Source organism: Zonotrichia albicollis, chromosome 2 (assembly GCF_047830755.1).
Source record: "Zonotrichia albicollis isolate bZonAlb1 chromosome 2, bZonAlb1.hap1, whole genome shotgun sequence".
Lineage (NCBI taxonomy): Eukaryota > Metazoa > Chordata > Aves > Passeriformes > Passerellidae > Zonotrichia > Zonotrichia albicollis.
In genome coordinates this window covers 17,070,875-17,095,244 of record NC_133820.1, presented here as the reverse complement: position 1 = coordinate 17,095,244, position 24,370 = coordinate 17,070,875, and the positions used below count along the sequence as shown (strand labels likewise).

The window sequence follows — 24,370 nt, the reverse complement described above, 5'->3', positions numbered from 1 at the left end:
TTCACTGATGAGGTTGTAAAGGCCACCAGCCTGTGCTGGTGATGCTTCTGCAAAGTTCCCCTGTCCTCCCTGGTGATATTTACTGCTCAGGAATGTTGCTCCCTCTTGTCAGGACATGGTGATACAGATGCACATAAACTCCACTCTGCTCCCTTCTAATGCCAGGAAAACAGTTTGCCATTAACAATGTGACCAAGAGAATTTGTCTTTCTGTCTACTGATGAAGCTGGATGCAGAGAGGGTTTGTTATCACAGGAAATTCCTCAGTGAATGGCTTCAGTGGCTGGCACTGGATCACCCAGTGAACTGCTCTCTGATAATGCCTTTGCTATTCATTTCCCTTCAGGTTTGGCCTTGGCATTTTTTTCTGAGTCCCAAACCAGTATTTCCTTTCCATAAATGTTGCTGCATGAGTACATTCTCTCTGAATGCTCATGTGGCTGTGGTGTTACTTAACAAGGCTCATTTCAGGAAAAAAAAAGAAACTAAGGAGGAGTTTCTGAATACCTTTCTGTCTTGTGAAGATGCAGTAATAGGTGTTCTCACCACAGCCCCATCCTACTTGTGGTGATGAGTGTTGCTCCTTCCAGTACTTTGTCCCAACTATACTTCAAGTTTTTATTTACCCAATTTGATGTATGTTGTATAAAGCAGATTATTCCACTTTCCCAACAGCATTCCACTTTTCCCAAAAGTACTTCTACTGCTAACAGAGAAAGTACATATCCCTTTTTAGCTTATTCCTTTGATTTCAAAGGTGAGAAACTTTTTTGTCTGAAGAAAATATTTATCAATATTGCCAGCAGGCTAAAGCCTCAAATCCCAGGTTAGACTGCCTTTGATATTGCAAACCAGCAGAATAATTTCATGCTGTCAAAGGAAGGAACATGAAAATATATTGACTTTCTTATCTTGTATCTCTTATTAACAGATGAGTCTATGGAAAGATTTGGCCATCGTGTCAATTTTTATTGGCACACAGTCAAGCAAGAAGATGTATCTGGATGCCTTGCAGACTCCACACCTTTGTACACCAGTTCCCTCAATCCCAGATCATTCCCCCTGACGCCATCTTCAGCTTCAGGGTAGGGTGTCCTCCCACAGACCCACCAGAAGAGATTTTGCACTGGAACCCACAGTAAATCTATGCCCATTTTGTTCTCCTTCTTCACACTCTTCCTCCTCCCATTACAAATGACAGAATTTAGAGATTTTCAGCCCAGAACGCCCTGCTGCTGACATGAGTGACATGACACACCAAAGTAGGAACATGCTGACTGGGGGAATTCACGTCACAGATCCCAGCTCCTAGGGAAGCCTCTAACCAACATTTTCAGATGAGTTCAGTTCCTGACTTTCTCGCCCTTGCTTGCAGTGAGAATTTCTGCATAATTAAGTCTCTTCCTAATCTGACTCTCTACCTCTTATGCATCTAGAAGTGTTATTCTTTAAAATAAATGCCCACAGAATATAATCTTGCCATCCTCACATAACTTGAACACCTTCTAAAAAGGTATCTCTTTAGATCAAGACACCTGCCTATCTTCACCACCGAGATGAGCAGTGGCAGATTAATTGTAAGGGTTTGCTTCTGGTACATCCAACAAGGCTGGGGAGCCATCTGCCCAACTGAACAGCATAAATTAAGCAGGGAAAGAGAATCTGTGTCACTGATCTAGTGAGAGGTGATGAGTATTGACAGAGAGGAAACAGTCTGAGCCAACTCAAAAAATTATCAAGCGTGTGCAACAGGAAAACTTCTTGAAGACAGCATGTCCTGCTGAGAGTGAGGACAAAGCTGTGTGCTCTCTGGTTGTATCAGCTGCATAACCAGGAGAGCAGCTCTAGCTGGAGCAGGAACATCTGGTTTCCTATTTGAGGAGTCACAATCAATCTGCTCCAGTAGCACAAACTGCTTACTTCACCCCAAACTCAAAGCTCTTGTGAAACTATCACTGGAGAACCATCTGGTTTTGAGTTGCCTTGTCAGTATCTGTCTTGTGAAAGATATTTTCAGGATGTCAACAAACAGCCCCATCCAAAAAGTTCTTCCATGTTTCTTGTCATCCATGATGGCATATATTTAGATGCCATATGCCCTGTACTTTTCTTCCCTGGAAACTCGGGGCTGGCTTATGCCAAGAATTGCACATTAGACATTTCCCATGTGTTATTGTTCATAGGTTTTTGCTCAGCCCCAGGACTGGAGCGTAACACACGTGTGCACGTTTGGAAATAGATTGTCTTGGTGTCCCACTCACAAACTGTGAGCCCACCCTCCTCCCCCAATCGTGCTTCACTGGAGTCATTTCATCAGTGGGGACGCAAAAAGCAGAAATTTTGCTAACCCTTTGTCCTCTGAAACGTTATTTATTCCCTTCCCCTCCATCACAGCCCACGTGCAGAACCAGCGTTCTGCATCACGCATGATTCAACGCCACGCAAGAATTCTGCTGAGCTCCTCACACCCAGCCCCAATGGGAACCTTTGTCTGGAGTGTGACTGCAGAGTGCCAACCTCCCAGTGTGTGAAATGCCCTCGGCTCCAAACACCCACGGGCACACCTGAAACGCCAGAGGACTCCTTACATTCGTGGTCCATAAAGGGGTGGTTGTGTTCTGTGTCCTGGCTCTGCCTGACTTGGGGTGAATGCACTTGGAAATGCCACAGAGGCAGCTCCCAAGGAACGCAAGAGCAGGATTACAGTTTTCCTGACATCAGAGGGGGGTGACAACAATGCAGCTGACGCAGGAGGGGACGGATTACAGCACATCTGACAGAGCAGCAATTATAGGAAATGTATTTGCAGGCATGGATGGGTGGAAAACGAACTGAATATGCTGTTCCAGAGGAGGACAATAAAGGTGTGTTACAACAGTCCTTCCGCCCGCTGGAAAGGCGCATTTCTCACTTGTGCAGCGCCACAAACAATCTGTGCTGCATGGCAGGAAATATCCACGCAAATATCGCATCAATCTCTGAGGAAGGATACCTGTTTTCGTAACTTGCTCATTGACGAAGGGCTCCTGGTAGTGCCTCAGACAATAGGTGGATATATCAGGTTTTCCCTGTGGAATAACTGTACCACCAGCACCGTGCTGTAATAGCAACTTTTATTTTGTTTCTGTTTTCTTTCAGAGTGAGCAAAGTAGAGAAGGGAGAGGGGGAGGGGAGAAGCTCCAGATTTTTTGGTATGCCGTAGACAAATGCCATTTAAACCCTGTTCAAAGGAGCCAGTGCACATCCCTTTGCCTGGCAGATGAAGAAATTACCTGGGACTCTGGGGAAGAGATTGCCTTTCCATTTCAAACTGCAGCGAGAGCAGAGTGGATCTCAGATTCTAATGCATGAATATAGAGGAAAGGTGAGGGGGCCCTTATTAACTTTATCCCTGGGGAATGATTTGGAGCTTTCTGCATGAATCATTCACCAAGAGAGGGGAGGGGAGGGGAGGCTGCAGCGAGGGGACATCAGAACTGCCTCACTCAGGTCACCAGCAGAGCCAGCAGCAGAGAACATCCGTGTGCAGTGAATTCCATTGTCTCAGGATGCTTCCTGCTGGGCACACGTCCACGGCACCCGCAGCTGCACGGCCGGGGCCACCCCGCATCCTATGGCACTCCCGTAAAACTCCTGCAATTGGACACTTGGGACAGCCAGGCCAAAAGGAACGGGGCTGAATTCCCTTCCTGCCCTCACAGATTGTCCCTCCAGCCCAGCACCGAGCAGACATCCAGTCCTTGCACTGGCTGAGGGATTGCTGGCAGGTCTTTCCCTGCTGGGAACATCTCATGGATGCTCCAGCAGCTGTAAGGATGAGAGGAACAGCCTTCAGCCTCCTGGCCTGCCCACAGGAAGGTTCCCAATCTTGTTGGTGTCCCACCACTCCCATCAGGCTGGCAGAATTTCCCCAACCCTTTTGTACAGATCCCACACAAGGAGAAGGGGAAGGATAATTTCACAGCAATGAAACCCCCTGTCAAATGGATCATGGACATGCCTTCCTCCCACCTCTGCTCTCATATCTGAGGTCTACTTAGCATTTATTTTTTGCTTTTGGAAGCTGGCAGCTTCCAGCTGATCTTACACTGCTAAACTCCCCTGATAAAGTGTGGCCCAAAAAACCCAAAAAACAAAGCAACACATGAGCTACTACAGTGAGAAGCAATACACACACTTTCAACAGAAACTGCTGGCAGAGAGTGGCAAACCTTGGGAAAGCAGCTGCCTCTGTTGGACCTGCTCCCTGTCCACATTTTATCTGGGAGTGGGAGGATAACATTAAACTACAAGTACTAATCCTAGAGAAAGTCCAGCCTGATAGAAAAATCACATATAAGAGCTGCCTCTTGTATAAACTGTATTAATATCAGTATGTACACAACTGTATTTATACCAGCTGTTGGATTAACATTAATCACCTAATTTCAGTGGGAAGGATTGAGTTAAAGCAATTTTCCTGAGCTCACACAAAGGTATTTCCCAGCTGTGTCACAGACCTGCCTCATCACCACCATGGGCAAGACACTTCATCCTGGTAGTCTCTCTGCCCTCCCCTTTGCAAAGCAGCTAAAGTGGGGAAAGTTACATCTTTTCCTGATCTTTTGTGCCTTTTCTCTGTGAAGATTGTGTGCTCCTGGTGGGAAAGTGCCATTTCCAAGTGTTGGTCTGTGGGCATCTGAAGTCCAGGTGGTTCTGCCCCAGTAAGGTCCCTGCCTGGCTGATGCTGATGCCAACACCGACAGTAGCTTAACACAGATGTGCTCAAACCCAGGGGATTTGGGTCGTCTTCAGTCAAATTTTGGTAGTATAAGTGCTTTACTTTGCAGGACACCTTGAAAATGGATGTTTTAAGATATGCAAATAAAGTGACTTTCATCTAAATTTAAATAGGCACAGTTGGAATACAGATGTGTATTCACTTTTACTACCCTGCCAACCTTTAGTCATTAAGCTTAATTGGAAAAAAACCCTAATTCAAAAGCCATTGTTCCTTTTTTTTTTTTTTTTTTTTTTTATATCCTGGGCAAGGGAAATTACCTTTTCTATCTTTTCACTTCTCCTTTTCTACATATTTTTTTCATGTATTTGTTGCCAGTTGTCAGTCAGGCTCACCTGTCCCAGCACAGTGAAACACTGTAAGAGTGACAGACACAGAAGGGAAATGATTTCAATGAAACAGCAAAGCTCTCAAAGGCACAGACCTCCTTGTTTGTTCTGTTTGTACTTCCCTTTACACAAACAAAGACACTCAGAGCCTCAGCATGAAGGCAGATTTTGGACCCCATTATATTTAGGAAGGTGAAGAACCCATGCACAGCTGGTGGTGAGCCCTTCAGGAGCTATTTCCTAGCCCTAGATAAGGAGGAATGATGAGGAGAAGCTCTGTGTCCCTTCATCCTGAAAGACAAGCCCCGTGTATTATGTCACTGAGATGTCATTGCCTCGTTAATTATGAAATGTCATAAACCATAATGACAAGAGATCATTGTTGTGATTGTAATTATGTAACTGTGATGCAATGCTATGACCAAAGACATTCCAGTGGTCTGAAATGTATTTGTGGATGCCATTGTGGTGGCTCAGTAAGGACATCCCAGCTTTAAAGTATTTTTGCCAAAATTGCAGTGGCAGCCTGGATTTTTTCAAATTCAAAGACACTTTGAAGTCATATTAGAAACAGTCATGCACCATTTTTTCAAGATAATGCTTTTGTCTTTGAAATAAGCCTACAAGTATTTTAGTTGATTATCTCATCTTCTTTACTTCAAATGTCACTATAGTTTTTGCAATGTGACACCTCCCATTTCATTTCTTTTTAGGCCAGAGTTTAACTTGGTGTGACCGGAAACAACTGTATTGGCTTCAGCAAGGTTTTACTCAATTAAGTTGTGGAAAATAATTCCACAAACCTGACTTCCAAAATAATCACACTGGTATTTTCTGGGAAAAAAAACCCAAGCCCAAACAAACAATAAGCCAAACAAACAAAAAACCCAAACCAAACCAGCCCATTGTAGTGTCCCAGTAAATCCACCACAGAAAGCCAGGCTGACTTTATCTGTGGAGGGTGAAATGGGTAGAAAGGAATGTCTCCACTTCTTGCTTTGTTTTCTTTTTGCCAAGCGAAGAAAGTTGCTATTGTTGTCAGTTTGTTTTGAAACTGATAGAGAATGCTGAGTGAAATGACTAAAAGACAGAATTGCTGGAAATATCTGCGAGATGAGCTCTGGAAGGCATCAGCCTCCCTGTGCAGTCCCATCCACAGATCATTCTGCCCTTGGGGAGGGAGCACAGAGCGGCTGCAATGGAAAAACTTAGCAGTTGTGTCCTCCCGGTTTCTCCCTTTTCCTCGAGGATTCAAAGGAACATACTCGTGGATGTGCTCTGGAAAGTGCCTCTCTGTTGGGAATTTAGCTGACTAGAGACTGGAAAAGTACAAAGCCGTGGCTAATTCCAAGTCCTGCACCTGTTAGATAGTGTGTCCTTGGGCCTAGCTGTAGTAGGATAACAAATAGTGAAAGAGACATGAGAAAAGAGAGATGTAACCCCTAAGGAATGAGGAAGAGTTCATGGTATAGTTTAACCAATAGATTGCTTGGCTTACAGAATATTCATAAGCTTATTATTTGCTGTATAAGTGTTTGATGCTTTCTTCAATAAACTGGATCTGTGATGAACCAGCTGGTGTCCTGGTCCCCTTCCTTCGACACCTCTCCACTTCCCTCGCTTTTCTCCCCTGATTATGAGCAAGCCAGCTCTGTAATTACACCTCTCCCGAGCACGGATATCACGGAATCATCCAAGGTGACTCCTCATCCAGGATGTCTAGAACACCAGAGGGCAGCAGAAGTGTTAAAGCAGAAACTGCGAACGCCTCAACCTTCCCAGCAGCAGCAGCAGCACCTCTCTGAGCTGATAGAACCCGATTGCATAAGAGCTCTGTGATGCCTTCACAGCATTCAGAGTGAAAAGGGCAGAAAAACGATGTAATTATGACACTGGCAAAATTGTGCAATGGTTACTTCTGAGCAGAGCTGCTGGAACTTGTTTTTACCTGCATGAATGAAAATGGAAGAGAAACACCAAAAGGTGGCTGAGAAAAATAGAGGTAGGGGGTCTTTAATTCCCAAACAATGATACAACAGTGCTTTAAGTTTAGGAATGAGGTGCTCCCTCCTTCAGTGCAGATGCCCTGGAACAGAGATCACTGTAAGTACCTTTCACAGGGAGCAGCACTTGCCAGTCCTTCTTGCCTCTTCCATCCAAAGCAGGCAATTAAAATCAGGACAGTGGATTCTCCTCTCCAGGAAGTCCCATGGCACAAGTGTCCACCTCTCCTTAATGTGGAAAAATCGTGAGATGTTCTGGAGAGCACCAAATCCAGTCATCCTCTTATCATTTTGGAAGAAAGAAATTCTGAGTCCTTTAAAAAGGAATAAAAATGTTCTGCTCCTAGCTGGGGCTGGATGTCTTTGAGTGTTCTTTTAAAAAAGACCAGCTCTGTTTGCCATCCTAAAACACTTAATCAATTTCAAATGAAAACAGCAACTATAATTAAAGGGAGGAAAATCCCACCACAGCAGAGGAACCATTATTAAGGTAATTTTTTTCTTTATAACTCCTGGGGCACTGTTCACATGCAGCTGCTACTGTATGTGCTGTTTGTGCGTCACCTCCTCTTCATGAGCTCCACAGAGAATATACTGTTAGCTTAATAATAACAATAATAATAAGTCAGCTTTTCATGTGAGTTATTCAAGGCACTGTGTAAGCACTAATTGAATGCTACAATAGCCCAGGCTGCCTCTGTGCTATTCTCTGTGCTATTCCCCTCTCTCCAGCACATGCCACAGCAGTCCCGTGACTCGGGTCACACCATGGAAGCAGCTCCTGTCCTTCAGCTCCTGACCACCAGCTCTGCCCTCTCCCAGCTCCATTCAAGCCCTGAAGAATGCCAGCCTGCCTGCTCACAGAAAGAAAGCATAGTGTGGGTTTTGTGTATAAGGTGTTATTTCTCCATTTTTTCTAAGAAAAAGAGCCCACAGTGTAAAAACTAAAACTTCACTGAAACATCCTGACAGGTCTCTCTCAAGCACGCTGATGATACACAGCTCATGGATCATGTAATTTGATTTATGCAGAGCACCACATCTTCCTCAGCCCACCATAAAATTACCAAAATTGACAGAAAGCTTGCTTTCCTCCCCTAGCACATCCATCTTGAACCCTCTAGGAGCCATCCAGGACCTTAAGGAGAATGTCAACAACAACTGAACACAATCTCAGAATCACAGAATTGTCAGGGTTGGAGGGAACATCCAGGTGGGTTTGGAATGTCTCCAGAGAGGGAACTCTGCATCCTCCCTGGGCAGCTGTTCCTGAGCTCTGGCACCTCCATGGAAAGAAATTCTTCCCCATGTTGAGGTGGAATTTCTTGTGGTTTATTTAAAATAAACCACATTGCTCCTCATCCTGATGCTGGGCACCACTGAACAGAGTCTGGGACCATCCTCCTGGCTCCCACCATGGAGATATCTGTATGTATTGATTAGATCCCCTCTCCATCTTCTCTTGGAAGAGATTTTTACCAAGTGCTTTGAAATTTTCAGCGTGAAGCAGAGCTGCAACTTTTCTTCCTTATTTCCAGCAGTCTGGCAAATCCGATTTGTATGGTGGCCCTGGATGGAAGAGCAGGGTCATCTCCCAGTGTGCCAGGGGCTGTGATGGTCAGGGGAGAGGCTCAGACTGAGAGGGAGAGTTTTTCAGTCAGAAACCCATCTCCTGGCTGAAGAACCACCTGTCTGAAAAGAGCCTAGACTGACTGCAATAGAGAAGATATAGCTGAAAAACAGATATGGCAGGCATCATTCAAGGCTTATTTTTGAGACTAAACTGGAATTTGACTCCAAGTGTGCAAACATTTTTGTCACCTGCTGCGTGGAGGCTGAAGATCTCCCTGTTTGAACCCTGTGCATCTGCTGTTCCACATCTGACCTTGAGAGGAGTCTCTTGGCTGAGGTTCAGTCCTATACAACATCCTTGGTGTGCCAAAGGGAAATTTCTCTAGCCTCCCTTTCACCCTGAGCAGGGATAATGGCACTGCAGGTGTATTCTGAGTGCTGAGTTGCAATAGTATCACAAATAGGGGGGCCATGGACTCAATAGAGAGAGCCCAGAGGAGGCCACCAGGATGATCAGAGGGATGGAGCACCTCTCCTATGAGGAAAGGCTGAGAGAATTGGGATTGTTAAGCCTGGAAAAGAGAAGCTTCAGAGTGACCTATTTGCAGCCTTCCAGCACCTGAAGGGAGCTGAAAAGAGAGATGGAGGCAGACTATTTACAAGGACAGGGGGTAATGGCTTCAAATTGACAGAAGGTATGTTTAGGTTAGATATTAGGAAGAAATTCTTTACTGTGAGGGTAGTGAGACACCAGAGCAGGTTGCCCAGAAAAGCTGTTGCTGCCCCAACCCTGGAGGTGTTCAAGGTGAGGTTGGATAAGGCTCTGAGCAACCTGGTCTAGAGGAAGGCGTCCCTGACCAACGGCACGACATTGGGACTGAAAGATCTTTGCAGTTTCTTCCAACCCAAACCATTCCGTGATTTTACATAGACACACACACACACACATATATACTCTTTATTATTACTTTTGCTGCTGTCAGCACCCAGCTGGTGGATGAGAGGGCTGCTGTCCCCAGACCGGGGTGTCCCCAGCATCCCCTCTGCAGCATCCCCTCCATCACACGCTGGAAAGCAGGGGCAGGGAAGCCGGGCTGGCGCAGGGACAGGCGGGTGCGTTCCTGCTGCAGGCACGGTGCAAAGGGTGAGGTGCATGCAGAGCCCCCCAGTGCCTCGGGACCGGGAAGAGCCGCTCCCCTGCAGGGCTGCAGCCGCGCTGTTCCTGCCGCCAGCGGGACTTCCCCATCTCGCTGCGCTAGAGGTGCCTCGGCGGCTGGGGACACCGGCACCCCCGCCGGTCACCGGGGGGTCACCCGCTCCAGGTGCTGTCGCCGGGGCGGCGCCGCAATCGCGACATCCCCGCGCTGCCGGGGACGCCCCGTCGGGAGCCGCCGCCACTCCGGGGAGCGACCCCGCCGGGAGGGCGGGCCGGGCCGGGCCGGGCCGGGCCGGGGGGCGGGCAGGAGACCCCCCGACCCCCCCTCATCCCTGCCTCCCCCCGCCCTGACGTCACCGCCCCCTCGGGTCTCCCGGGCGACGGCTCCATCAGCGCCCGCGTCAGCGCCGCCCGTTCCCTGGCAACGTCCCGGTGTCTCCGCTCCCCTCCAGCCCCGCGCCCGGCCGCGCGTCTCGCTGGCGTCAAAGTGACGTCAATGGGCCCGTCTCGGCTTTCGGCGGTGGGCGGGGGAAGAGGCGGGCGGGGCGGGCGGTGCGCGCATGGAGGCGAGGGGCGGGCAGGGCGGGGGGCCGGGACATCCCGCGTGGTGCCGCCTGCCCCCCGGAGCGCGCTCGCCCCGCCGCACTCACTCGCTCACTCACTCATACGCGCGGCCGCCCGCCCTCACAGCCCTGCGCGCCCGCCAGGTACGAGGCGGCTCCAGCGCCGCTCCGCCGGGCTCTGCGCGGCCACGGGGGGAGCGGGGCCGGCAGCGGCAGCGCGGACGGGGCGGGCAGGGCCGGCGGAGCGGAGCGCGGCTCACGGTGCCGTGTCCGTGCGGGTGCTCCCGTCCTGAGGCGCTGCCGTGTGCGGGCGCTGCTCGGATGCTCCCGTCCTGAGGCGCTGCCGTGTCCGTGCAGGTGCTGCGCCGATGCTGCCGTCCTGAGGCGCTGCCCGCCCCCCGCCTGAGCCATGGTGATCATGTCGGAGTTCGCCTCGGCGCCCGCGGCCGCGCACGGCCAGCAGCGGCCCCTGCGAGTCGGCTTCTACGACATCGAGAGGACCCTGGGGAAAGGCAACTTCGCCGTGGTTAAGCTGGCCCGGCACAGGGTGACCAAGACGCAGGTGAATGCGCGGGGTCGGGGCGCGGGGAGCGGGCGCGGAGCCCCGCGGGTGATGCCGCGCTCCGCGGGACAGCGGCTGCGAGTTCTGCCGCTGTGTGGAATTGAAACTGGGCAAGAATGCCTGCAGAAAACCCAGCTCGCGCAGTTCTGTGTTACTGTAACTCTGTTGAGTTACTCTCAGTTTGCTAGAAACGCTGTGCAAATTAAGGATCTCTTGAATGCTTCAGGCTTTTTGGTTTTTGTTTGGTTTTTGTTTGGTTTTGTTTCGGTTTTTTGGTTTTGTTTTTTTTTTCATTCAGTGGTCTTCAAGAACAAAGAACCCGGGGTCTTATTTGCAGAAATAATTTTTTCCTGGACGTGCAGCCGTATTTATATTTCTGGTGCATGTCAAAACCGCCTCAGTCACTACAGCCGGAGATAGTCTGTTACAGGGATCTGTTTTTCACTGGCATGGGACGGATTAAAAGATTTACAGAATCCTGTCCAGTGCTAATTTCTGCAGTTCTGTTCGCTACCTTACGTGTAATCCTTTGACGTAGAAAAGGAAAACGAAAACGTTCTGTGCCGCGAATTCTGTGCGGTTCATAAAAACAGAATCAGCTTTGTCAAGTCTGTGCTTTAAAAGCTACTTTAAAAGCTACTTTACTTGGATTTTGTGAGTGGTGTGTTTGTGCGGGGGTGTGTCTTTTTGTGGTTTTTTTTTTTTTAAGGTATCTTAACAGTGAGAATACCTGTTTTGTAATACCTGGGGTTGATTTGTTATTATTTAAATTTGCAGGTTGCAATAAAAATAATAGACAAGACAAGGTTAGACCCAAGCAACCTGGAGAAGATTTATAGAGAAGTTCAGATAATGAAGCTTTTGAATCATCCCCACATTATCAAGCTATATCAGGTAAGAGTCCACCTTTGAAGTGCAGCACGTAGATAAAATATGCTTGTGGTCTCTTGCATGTGATTTTTGCATCTAATATTTGTGGAGGAAAAGCATATTGAAATACTGAAATACTTTTTAAAAAACGTTTGAAGTAAACGGGATGTCTTCAAAGTCATTCTTCATTCTTTGAACAAGATTCTGGTATTAGACAGCTTTTTGACAAAGTGCACTGTAAAATTTACAAAGTTGAAGCCAGGCTGACGTTTGTTTCAGATTGAGGAATGGGTTAGCTGAACTTCTATCATTAACTTGCTTTTCCTACCTAGTCTGCTTTTCCCAGTTTAGAGGACTGGAACTTCTTACGTGCTTTAGATAGGAGGGAGACTTAAACTCACATTGGGTGGTAGAGAAGGAAGCACTAAAGTTGAGTTTGCCTTAAGTGGAAAGGATTTAAAATCACCAACAATTAAACCAAATGAATCTAAGTAGAAAGTCTAAGTGGAAACTTAATCAAAGAATTAGATTAGTGAAAAATGAAAAGGTGGTAAATGTTGGTATCTTAGAATATGTCAAAAAATCACCTGTTTGGTTGTTCTGTTGCAGTTTGTGTAGTTTTGAAAGTGTATTTTAAGTATCTTTGCCCTGCAGAGTTTCACAACGTGAATTTTGGTTTAGATTTGTTTAGTTTCTGCACTGATGGATATTTTTAACCGTGGGAACAAATGAATGTGTTGAGCAGAAAGCAGGATCACATTTGTCTTGTGAGCAAGGGCTGCTTTGCAAATTCTAAACGTTAGATCTACATAGCCTTTGGTGTAAGTTCCTCTCAATCATTTAAACAATGCCGTGTGGATTTAAGGTGACAGAACAGTTTGGGTTGGAAGGGACCTTTAAAGGTCATCTGGTGCAAGCCCCTGCCATGAGCAGGGCAGAGCTGTCAGTCTGTCTGGACCTGTCTGAAAGGGCAGAGCTCTGGGAGAAAGGTGGAGATGGGATGAAGCAGCAGGTCTGAAAGTCCATGTGCAGTAGTAAACACTATTATCAGCTGTGATCTTATTGCTGGCTTTGTTAGCTTAAATAAATAAAAAAGAAAAAAAAAAGTTTAATTAACATGTAAGGCTGAAGAGCCAGTAAGGCAAGTGCTTAGGCAAGGCATTATTTTAAAAGACCTTGACACACATGAAGTGTTTGTATTCATAGTGTTAGCCATCATAACAAGAATGATTCTGTGTTGAGGGCTGACGTCAGGGTTGCCCACAGGGCAGTATAGGACACACAGAAACATTCTAACAGTTCGGTTGAGTTCATTTCAGTGGAATGATGTGGGTGAAAATACTGTTTCAGAGCATTTAGAAAAGCAGGTTAAATTCCATCTCGTTGAACCACTTCACTTGATGCAGCAGGTGACGTTGGTGGTGGACCATAATTTCTTTTCAGTGAAGTTTTCTTTTCTTTGTTGTTGTAACTGATGCTTTACCTGTTTGATGGAGGCTGAGAAGCAGAGATGGAATTAGATGACATACCAGTGTAGGGTGTGTGTTCTTGTATTATTTCATCATTGTTTTAGTTTCAGCACCACGTCTTAATTTCATTCAGCTGGCAAGTTTCCCGGAACACTTTCCTTCAGTTTTTTAAACTGGGAACCTCTCTTCCTTTGCTCCCTGTTTGTTTATTTTCATTTCGTGTCTGTGTGTACTTGTAGTGAGGGGAGGACAAGAGTCTTTGAAAAAGGTTAACATGTTGGGAGCCTGGAAGTTATAGCCTTTGAAGTAGAATTGAGGCTTTTTGGATTGTTAACCTGTTGTGAGCCTCCTGCTTCAAAACAAAGTATCTGCTCGTGAGAGGAAAATGTTTTCAGGGAAATGTTGTATTCTGAAATACAACATTTCAAAGGTGTGCTGCGGCAACTGAAGATGAACTTGGAAATGCTCAGCATCTCTCATTCATCATTTGGATTTTAGTAATTCTTTTTTATTTTCTTCCAAAGGCAAATATTGTGAAATATCAAAGAAAGTTGATACTAGATTGATAGGCAATATATTGACAGTTGTTGATGTGCATCAAGCACTGCTGTTACACAAACAGGAGCCTGTTATCACTTGCACAGGAGGCTCCCCATGTCCCAGCCAGCTCCAAACAGGAGCAGGGGGTCTGATCCCACTCTTGCTTTGTCCAGCTTGCAGCTGTCCCTGCTGATCTGAGCCCCCACTAGCCTTGAAACAAAGAAAACTTTAGATAAACTTCTACGTTTCTTTGTTCAGAATATGTCATAAAACTATATATGCATATTTTAACAAAAGGGGAGTGTATGAAATTATCTAAACACTCATCTGCTCTCTTGCAGAGATTAGGTGGCTTGGTAATGGTGAGAAGAACAATGGCCTGGGAAGCCATTGTATAATGTGGGCACATAAGCCTTGATTTGTTATCTTTTTCATTACCAGTTTGCATGGAAAGAACTCTGTGGTGCAAAATTAGATGCTTTTACTGCCAGCTGCTGCTGCAAATATGAATTTGAATGGATATGTTTGAGAATTCACATAGAAAAATAAATGAAACTATAGAGCTCTGGTTGTTGGTCTTTTTTGAATTGTGTCCTCTCATTTCTTCACAGGTTATGGAGACAAAGGATATGCTGTACATTGTCACTGAGTTTGCAAAGAATGGAGAAATGTTTGGTAAGTCCTCACTGACAGAGCTCACAGTTCCTTAGATTTAGAAACCCATGGCTTTATTTTGTCATTCCTGAGTAACAGATACATTCTGATTAAAAACCTGGGGCTTGTGTTGTCAGCTGTCAAACAGCAAGCACAGCACCTGCAGGATTATGACAAATTTCCTCGGGGTGTTTCTAAACCCTCTCTGATTTTGTCTGGCAGATCACCTGACCTCCAACGGGCACCTGAGCGAGAGCGAAGCACGGAAGAAGTTCTGGCAGATTCTGTCAGCTGTGGAATATTGTCATAGCCACCACATCGTGCACAGGGATCTCAAAACAGAGAACCTCCTGCTGGATGCTAACATGAATATCAAATTAGCAGGTACTAGGAAATAGGAGGTCACTTTATAAAGAACATCAGGCGTATTGTTAAGACATTTGGGTTTCCCTAGGATGATCCTGTAAATGTGTTTGTGTTTCTGTAAGTGAAAATAAAACAAAGAGTTACAGATATTTCTTGGAACAGATTTTGTGAACAGAAGGGAGTAGCTTAAATGAATAGGCAGAAAACAAAGCAACACATCTGTTCCTTTCTCTCCATTTTTCTGCTACTTCTGAAATACTAGTATGTGATTGAGTGTTGTTGTCTTACCCCAGCTTTTCACTTTTATTTCAGACTTTGGCTTTGGAAACTTTTACAAGTCGGGAGAGCCCCTCTCCACTTGGTGTGGAAGCCCACCCTACGCAGCTCCAGAAGTTTTCGAAGGCAAAGAATATGAAGGACCTCACCTTGACATATGGGTGAGCTTGCTGTTCCTCAGAAACTGCATTTCACACCTTGTGAGGGTCTGTGGACCTTCAGAATCGTTGCTTTTTCTGGAGTCACTCATGTGCTGTGCTGTTTTCTATTGGCAGAGCCTTGGCGTGGTTCTGTACGTCCTTGTCTGCGGTTCGCTGCCTTTTGATGGACCCAATTTACCAACTCTGAGGCAAAGAGTGCTGGAGGGGCGGTTCCGCATCCCCTACTTCATGTCTGAAGGTGCTTTTATTTCCTTAATGTTAGAACAGGTGCTATAAAGTAGTAGCTATCCAGTTTGCAGCTGGCTATTATTTTGTTTTTATGTATCCAGTAGTTTCTGTAGGACAGAAGATGTTTTCTTTTCTGGGATCTGCTTTGTGGTGCATGTAAAAAGCTGTACTTTCCTTTCTTAGAATATCCCTATGGATTAGAAAAATACTTGACTCCCTAGCTGGAGAAATAAGAAATAATAATAATCACTCAGAAAAGAGAGCAAACAGGATTTTAAAGGGACTAGCCTGCAACGCTGACATAGGTGTAGTTCTCCTAAGATATTTTAGCCATGCAGAAGGGGTGTTCCAATGTGGCTGTGCTGCTAAGGAGAACAAGAATAGGGGACTCGGCAGTGTTTCCTGAGAACTCCAACAGTCTGATGAGAAACGTGAAACTGAAGAGTGTTATCACCTCTCTCTGATTTGGTTTCAAAACCAGTGAACGTGCCTCTGTTGTCACGTGGAGATAACTGCTGAAGTCTGAAGTTTATCAGTTATGGCCATGAACAGCTTTATTTCCTGGTTATAAGTAAATAAGCAATATAGGGCCAGGACCAGGAAGTTGTATGTGATGGGGTTCTGTGCTAAGTTCTGACCTATTTTATGTGCATGTAATGCCATCAAACCTGCATCCTCTCAAAACCAGCTCTTGTACAAGGTGCAAGGCCACCTGGTATCCAGTACAGCTTCATTTCCTGCAGTGAGATATTGTTTTTGTGATATGCATGTGAACATCTCTTGTGCTGTCTGGAATATCTGATAGTCAGATCAGTCATCAGCTGCACCCAAACCTTTAATTCCTGTTTTCATAGGCATCTTACACTGTTGCTGGGAAGTGTTCTTAGCAGTGACCTGGGGCTGAGCTGTTACATTTTTGCCCCTTGCTCATGAGTTTGTCTTTCTTTGTCACCCAGACTGTGAAACACTAATCCGGCGGATGCTGGTTGTGGACCCAACCAAGCGGATAACCATCTCCCAGATCAAGCAGCACAAGTGGATGCAGGCTGACCCCTCCCTTCAGCAGCAGCAGTCCTTGTCCTTCTCCATGCAAAACTACAACTCCAACCTGGGCGACTACAACGAGCAGGTCCTTGGGATCATGCAAACCCTCGGCATCGACAGGCAGAGGACTGTGGAGGTGAGTTCTTGCCCTTTAGATACATCTCCACCAGATACATCTCTTGCTCTTTAGATACCTCTCCAGTGACCACCAGAATGCCAGTGGTGCTGTCCTGGGTCATGCAGTGAGTGGCCTTGATCTGGTGTCACAGCATAAAATCTTCACTGCCCTTCTGGATTTTGCTTGGTTTTTCGAGCCTGCTACTCTGAGCCCTTAGTGATGAGTTTTGGCTGCTTACATCCTGAGTTACCTGTGACTTAAAAAGGCCCTTCCAATGTCTTCCAGTCCCTGCAGAACAGCAGCTACAACCATTTTGCTGCCATTTATTACCTGCTGCTGGAGCGCCTGAAGGAGTACCGGAGCAGCCAGGTGTCCACTCGGCCGGCAGCCGGCCGGCAGCCGCGGCCCCGTAGCTCCGAGATCACCAACGCTGAGGTGAGCAGAGGCACCTCTGCATCTCCCTTGCCATGCAGCTGCCAAGCTTCTGAAAACCCATTTCTGATAGTGGTGGCCTCTGACGGGACACAGCCTGCTGTTCTTCAGCAGGAGGCTGAGTGAATATTAATGCCCTGTTTCCTAGGAAGTGACCGCGGGTCATGGTCCAAAGAATAGTCTGCCTCCAGTGCAGGTCAATAATGAGCCACAGGATTAGACTTCTCATGGAAATCTGCCCTTTTAGGCATGGCTTGGTTATGCTTCTTTGTTGCATATCCTGTAGAAGTACTCCATGAGTCACTTAATGTGTTTTTCTGACATTCATTTTATTTTCTTCGCCCCCATCCCCTTTAAAGTGTGGTTTGGGTGCCTCTGCAAATTGCACTTCCAGTTAAATTGCCTAACTTAGGAGGAGGAGGAGTTCTGTATTTGTGTTGGCATTGATGGATTAGCTTTGTTCGTTTTCATAGAAAGCATGAGGAGAGAGCTTGCAGGGAAAGTGGCTCTGAAATTCTGTGACTCTCCAGTATCTGAAAAGTCACGTGGAACTGCAGTGTGTGTGATGGCTTCTGTGCATCGCTCTCTCTCCAGATGCCTCAGGACACTCTCACTAGTGAAACCCTGCGATCATCTCTGCTTTACCAGCAACCTCAGAGCCTGATTCAGCCATCCTTGCAGGCAGAAATGGACTGTGACATAAGCAATCCATTACAGGTTGGTGTTCCCTGATAAACTCTGTGTTGCTTCTTTTTTTCTCATTGTTCTGCCAATCCACAACAATGGGGGTTGTGACTTTTGTTCTCTCCCTCCTGTGTTTGGTTTGGCATTTGGACACATTGTCACGTAGCCTCTCTAACAATATTCCTGCTGCAGACATGCCACAGAATTGTGGAGAGTATTAAAAGGTAGTGCAGAAATAAGGAAAAGACCCTGAAGTCTGTGATCTGGCATGTTTTCCAGCCTGTGTTCTTCCCTGTGGACACCAACTTCAACGGGCTCTTCCGGAACCGCTCCATCTCCCCGAACAGCCTGCTGGAGACCACCATCAGTGAGGAAGTGAGGCAAGAGAAGGAGCTGGAAGATGAAATTAAGGCATATGACCACCCCATCTGCATCCCTAGCAACACCAGCAGGAGGCACACCCTGGCAGAAGTGACCACCCATTTCTATCAGCATGTCCCTCCATGTAAGTAAGTCTGGGAGTGAAGGGTGTCTGTAGGTAGGGGAAAAGAGCAGAGAAGGAGTGCCATAGAGCCCAGATGCTGAGGGAGAGTGTGCTGATTTCACCTTGACTAGGGTAGGAAAGCCTAGAAAAGAGGTTTGTACTCTGCTGTCCCCAGTTCTGTCTTCCTACAGATAAGCAGGGCCCTTAGGGAAGAGAAGTTGTGCTGTTGTATTTCACCTAGATCTCTTCAGAGGGGAGCATGCTCACAAGCAGGTCACAAACCTGGTCTGCTTGCTTCTGCTGTTATACTGGGGGAGGAAAAAGTGCCTGAATTTAACAAAAAACACCTCACTGATTGAGTTTGGTACATACCCAGACCCTGTGAACCAACTAAATAAGCACAACTGTTCACAAAACAGTAATCCTGGTTGTGCTAAAAAACACTGTGTGCCTGATCCAGCACAGCCTGGTGATGCTGGTGGTGCTGGCCAGCTGGACAGGAGCCCAAACTGAGGTTATTTGTTGATTTGTTGACCCCTTGCTGGAGTCAAGCCCTGGGACAACAGGAGTTGCTGGACACCTCTCCAGCTCGAGGCTGTTTATTAGTGCCAGTGTAGGTGGGCAGAAGGCTCTGATGTCATGTTTGTTCCTTCCTGTACTCATCTTGGGAATGTTCTTTCTCTCCTTCCTTCCCTTCCATAGGTATAGTCATTTCCTCCTCTGCCAGCCCCACAGAGGGAACTAGCTCAGACAGCTGCCTTACTTCATCTTCAAATGACAGCTCAGTGGCCCTGAGCAGCTGTTTGGCAGGTCAAGTAATGACGGGGAGCCCGGCCACAGCAAGGATGACGTCGCCTTTCCTCGCTTCCCAGTCTGACGCTCCCGTGTTACAAGTCCAGGGCTGCATGGGAGGTGCTTCCCTCCTGCCTGTCAGCTTCCAAGAAGGAAGGCGAGCATCTGATACCTCATTAACTCAAGGTAATGCCTTCCTGGCCTTGTTGCTGGGGAGTTGCACCCTCCCCAACAGCCACTGGGAAAGGGTAGGGTGCAGGGAGACTTGCTGCCCATTAGTGTCACACTGAGGCTGGACACCTGGATATTCTGCCTCCTGTGTTCACAGGCCCTGAGGGAGGGTGGGATGCCCTGGGGAAAGGTTCTCAGACACTTGATTCAGCCTGCCCATGGAGATATTTCTGCTGCCGTGAGTGGGATGGCAGGCTCCACCTTCCTCCTAAAATACGGAGTGTACAACGTCATGATTTCTCTCAAGCTCTTCCTTTGCCATGCACGTCCATCTGCACAAGGGTGCAGCTGTCCCAGTCCCTGTTTCACTACCTAAATCCTGCTCTGACCACCAGGCAGAGGGTGAACTGGAGTCTCTTCCAGCCCAGTTCTCCCACCCAGGAAGGCAGTGCCCAGAAAGGCTGATCTGTACTGTAGGCAAACAGGAGGAGGATTAAAGTGCATTTCTTTTCCTCGTGTCCCACAGGCTTGAAGGCTTTTAGGCAGCAGCTGCGGAAGAACGCTCGAGCCAAGGGGTTCCTCGGCTTGAATAAAATCAAAGGCTTTGCTCGGCAGGTGTGTCAGTCCTCCTCCTCCTCTCGGGCAGCAAGGAGTGCCATGAGCCCTTTCCAGCACACGCAGCCCAACACCTGCTTGTACAGCAGCAGTGGGAGCAGCAGAGAGGGAAGAAGCCTCCTGGAGGAGGTGCTGCAGCAGCAGAGGTGAGGGAGGAGCTTTGGTGCCTTTTCATTGCGTTTTTTCATTTTGGGTTAAGGGCAAGCAAGGAGGGGTGAACACAGCAAAAGAGGTTGGGGGTTTGGTCACTGGGGGTTCCTGCCATCCATCTTTGCTGTGTGGCAGTGGGTAAACTGCTCGGCTTCCTTTGTGGCTTCCTGCCCTGGCACATGTAACACAGGACGTGCAATTCCACTCAAAAATCTCAATGTTCAAATATTTGGAGGTTGCTGAATTGAGAAGCAATTTGGTAGTGTGGGGGAAAACATAGCTTCTCCCCTACTGCAAGCTGTGTTTTTCTTTGTTAGTTTTGGGAATGATTTCTTTCCTCCTCTGCCTCCTCCTGTAATTTTCCCATGGCAAGGAAGTGAGACCTTGTAATTTGGAAAAGTTACAGCCCACAAAGGAGGCACAGTTCCAGTGGCCTCAAATGTCATTTGTGGTGGCACCTCTTCATTCCCATAGAAGCGAGATGGAAAATTGAGCTTCCGGTTTATCTGCACACATTGTCTCTAGAACATCTATTATTAGGTGGCCAAATCGTGACCAGATAAACTTGGTTGTGACAGTTGCCCTCTGACAGAAGGGGTAGGGAATTCTGACAGAATGAGGGAAAGCCTGGCATAGGCAGCTTGCTTTGATTGTGCTGGCTGGGCTAAGGAGAGGTTTAATAGCGAGAAGGAAACAAAGGAGAAAGTTATGGTCAAGGTTAGAGGCAAGAAAGGAAGGAATAGAACATGAAATAGGAATAGAACTAACCTCTTCCCCCTTGGATTTTGTTCAGAATGCTCCAGTTCCAGCATCACCAACTACTCCACACAGCTTGTCCCCAGACCTCCCAGACACCCGCGGCAAGCAGCATCCCCTCCTCTGACGGAACCTGCAAAGCCTCCAACTCCATTCTGCTGTCAGAGCTGCAAAGAGAGAACTCCTTTGAGCTGGCCTTTGCTGGCAGCAGCCAACTGCTCCAACCTCATTTCCTGGGGTTGAGCGTGTCCCCGGTGTCATCAGCCGCTCACCTGCTGGACACTCACCTGTACATCAGTAGCAGCAGCAGCGCGGCCCCACTGGCCGCCCCCTTCTCGCAGCAGCAGAGCTTCTCCACGCCATCCCCGAGCTATGACACTGTCACCCTGCAGCACGGGGACTGTGAGATGGAGGATCTGACTTCCAGCCAGCTGGGCAAGTTTGTGCTGGTCAAGTGAGAGCTTCGGTCTGCTCTCGTTGTGGAGGAGCTTTCACTCTGTGGCTGGCTGGCGGCGTGGGGACAAGTGACTCTCAGAAGCAATAAATTTTGAAGTATGTGAAGAGGCTGTCTGGCTCAGAAAGCTGGCAACTTTATTGGACTGAAACAAGCAATATGTATGTCTTTTTGCTTCTACTATTCTTGCACTGAACAAATATGAATAGAAACTGATTTTTTTTTTTTTTAAGTCAAAAAAAATAATGATGGGGCAGATGGGTGGGGCATTTGTGGGGGCAGGGAGGGATGTGGTTGGGGAAGAACTCTTCGGTACTGTACTCAAGTCAGACCAATACAGCTCTGCTGTTATGCAAGATTAGCAGCTGTCAGTAGTGGTGACACAGCAGGGAGAGGCTTTTCAAAGAAGGGACCAGAGCCTCCCTTTTTCACAATATTCATTTATGGGTTTGTGAAGATGATTACCTCTTTAAAAGAAAAAAAATAAACAGAAAACCAGTGGCATGCAGCATTATGCATTCATAAGAGACAAAAATGGAAGCATTGCCATTTGTTGTTTTTCCTTTTCCCTCCTGTTAACACTCATTTTATTTAAAGGAACCAACATCCCCATTCTTCACCTCCCAGATACACATATTTTAAATGAAAACTGTGAACTTCTTGCTTGATACATCAGCTGGAAAAGCTCAGCATGCCCTTCTAATTAGTACAGAAGCAGTAACTATTGGAAATGTATCCCTTGGTAATCAGGATCCAAATTGCATAATGCCTGGTCTTTTGCAGGGATGTTTGTTTGGGAGTGGTGTGTGTGTACATACACACAGGTGCACACGTGCCCATATTTTGTTGGTCTGGGTAATCTTTAAGAATCTTCTTATAAACTCTAAGTTTGTTCATATTCTTGCCGAGGCACTGAGGAGGGAAGCAGCAGCACCTGTGGGGTAATGGGAAGGGTTTTCTTTTTAAAAAGCCCTCCTGGAGGTTGCCTACAAAGTTGCCTGAGGGGTATTTCTTAGTGCTGCACATCGTTATTTCCGCTGCTAATTATGTTTTTATGCATTTCATTATCAGGGTCCAAACAGAACTGACTCTTGGGGAAATGTGCAATATTGAGGTTATAATTATATACTGACAAAGACAAAAGGAATAGGCTAGAACAGAATTCTACTCTAATGGAGTACAGCTTTTTTTGAACAAAACTGTATTAAAAGTGAGTAAAACAGCACAATCTTTGGGTGTTTGGTTTTGGTTGGTTTGTTTTTTGGCATATTAGCAAAACGAGGTTTTGCATTAGGTAGATGTTTTTTCGTATGGTTTTTAATGCTGTATATGTATATAAATAGTAAGCAGAAAACTATATAACACTAGTTATTTTTTATATTTTGTAATATGCTTCTGTTGTGTTTCTGGTATAAACCCCGAGTCCCCTCCTGAGGCAGACCATGACTTCTGTTGGTGTCAATAGAGGTTGTGCTGAGGTTTAAAGGGGAGGACAGGCTGTGCTCCTACAGACATGACTTGGGGAGTGCAGGCAAACTTTGGAAGCAGGTGAGCAGACAGTGAGACAGCTTGGCTGGGAGCTGCCATCCGAGTGTCAGAGTGTAGCTGCATTCTGTCTATAAGCTTAAAGGACCCATCTCCCTAGTATGACACAGGGTGCCTTCAAGTTACCTTGGCTTCATGCAACCTGCAGTATTACACATTTGCAAATAATATAGAGACCTGTTTTGGGGGTTTTTTTGGGTTTTCTTTTTTGTTTGGTTTGTTTAGCTGTTTTTTTTTTTTTCTTTTAAGGAAAAAATAAAAAAGCCAAAGATTGACCAGGTGAATTGGTGGGAGTAGGAAGAGTTGAAGATGTCATGTGGGTCTGTCTGTGGCTCTCCATAAACAACCTCTTTATCTGTGTGTTGTATTTGTGTGTCTGTACTGGTGCATCTCCAGTTTGCCACTGCTGCTCCATGGTCTGGACGCTTCAAAGTGACAGAAAATTGCTCGAGTTGAACTCCTGTTAATGAGTGGTGCCTTGCAGCAGAGAAAACACCAAAGTCTCATGCTCATTTGTAGTGTGGGTTAAAAAGAAAACAAACAAACAACCCCTCAAAAAACCCAACCCAAAAAAGAGATTGCATGGAGATGGCTGGAGAGGAGGGCAAGAAGAAGCCAGCTTGTCACAAAGCAGCAACTTGGCCTTCAGTTTTGGAAGGGGTAGCACATGTACTTAAACCACAGAACTTCCTCCTCAATTTGTGTTTTGTTTAATGCCATGGATCTAAAGGCCACAGATTCTTTTGTTTCCTGTCCTGAGCAATGACAAGCACTTTACTTTCATAGTGTTTTTTTTCTTTTCCAATTGCTGTAGAACCTCTTTGGAATTCTTGCTGGAGCAGAAGAGGTCATTTTAAAAGTCTGGGGTTTTTTTTTTTTGTAGATATCTTGACAGTGCTGTTCTGCAGACTGCAATGCAATAGGGTATTTAAAGACACTACGTGATTGGTTTAATTGAGATGTATAGTTTATTTTTTATCATGACTGAACAATCATTTTATTTCTTATGTTAAAATGAGAGGTGTACACCAAAATGATTAGTTGATGTGTTTTATTTAATATTTAAATAAAAAATGTTTTAAAATTGTTGTGATTCTGTGCAGTATCTTTTCCCAGTGCACTTATGATTTGCATAGTCAAGACTCATTTTCAAGCCAAACTCCATAGGACATTGCTGACACTTTCTATTACATCCTAAATGAAGAGGGATGGTGGGCCCACAAATCTGATAATGGGATATTGAGCGTTTTGCTGGGAGACAATCTGTCTGAATTCACCAAGTCTGTGGTAATCGGGTTATAAAATGCAGCAGGACCAGAGATCTGGGCAGCGGTGGTGTCACCAGATGGGCCCTCCCTCCCTCCGTCCCTCAGTGTCACCTTCAGCTGGGACACCCCAGCCAGATTAGGGCAGTTCCTGAGAGAGCAAAGGGAGGGAGGGAGTCACAGGGGAGAGTGGATTGTGTCTTGTAAAATATAACTTGAGTGTTAAAAACATACTGAAAGGGCTTTGTATTCAGCTCATGCAGTCACAATGACAGCAAGGAAGGATTTTGGCTGCAAAGGGACCCCTAAATATTGACAAGCTTTAGTTTGA

The 24,370-nt window shown here is 46.4% G+C and overlaps 1 protein-coding gene across 2 annotated transcripts; it reads left to right on the top strand.

Annotated features, from left to right (window-relative positions):
- The first annotated feature begins 10,352 nt into the window (after nucleotides 1–10,352).
- Nucleotides 10,353–23,862, top strand: SIK1 (salt inducible kinase 1). Of its 2 annotated transcripts, none has more exons than XM_005489000.4 (14): nucleotides 10,353–10,547; nucleotides 10,761–10,965; nucleotides 11,743–11,859; nucleotides 14,456–14,519; nucleotides 14,721–14,882; nucleotides 15,177–15,301; nucleotides 15,416–15,539; nucleotides 16,486–16,709; nucleotides 16,977–17,126; nucleotides 17,718–17,840; nucleotides 18,087–18,312; nucleotides 18,994–19,269; nucleotides 19,781–20,015; nucleotides 20,813–23,862. In XM_005489000.4, exons 2-14 carry the CDS (start codon nucleotides 10,813–10,815, stop codon nucleotides 21,231–21,233), a joined length of 2,400 nt encoding a protein of 799 aa, XP_005489057.2. In that variant the 5' UTR covers nucleotides 10,353–10,547; nucleotides 10,761–10,812; the 3' UTR covers nucleotides 21,234–23,862. The 2 variants fall into 2 exon arrangements, with proteins under 2 accessions (XP_005489057.2, XP_074390571.1); XM_074534470.1 differs by having other exon boundaries at nucleotides 10,353–10,697; nucleotides 10,741–10,965.
- The last annotated feature ends 508 nt before the right edge of the window (nucleotides 23,863–24,370 follow it).

Excerpts from the sequence above, each read along its gene's own strand:
- SIK1 (XM_005489000.4), top strand. The coding sequence starts at position 10,813 with ATGGTGATCATGTCGGAGTTCGCCTCGGCGCCCGCGGCCGCGCACGGC. Across the intron at positions 10,966-11,742 it reads ACAGGGTGACCAAGACGCAG|GTTGCAATAAAAATAATAGA; the intron begins GTGAATGCGCGG and ends TTAAATTTGCAG. Across the intron at positions 14,520-14,720 it reads AAAGAATGGAGAAATGTTTG|ATCACCTGACCTCCAACGGG; the intron begins GTAAGTCCTCAC and ends TTTGTCTGGCAG.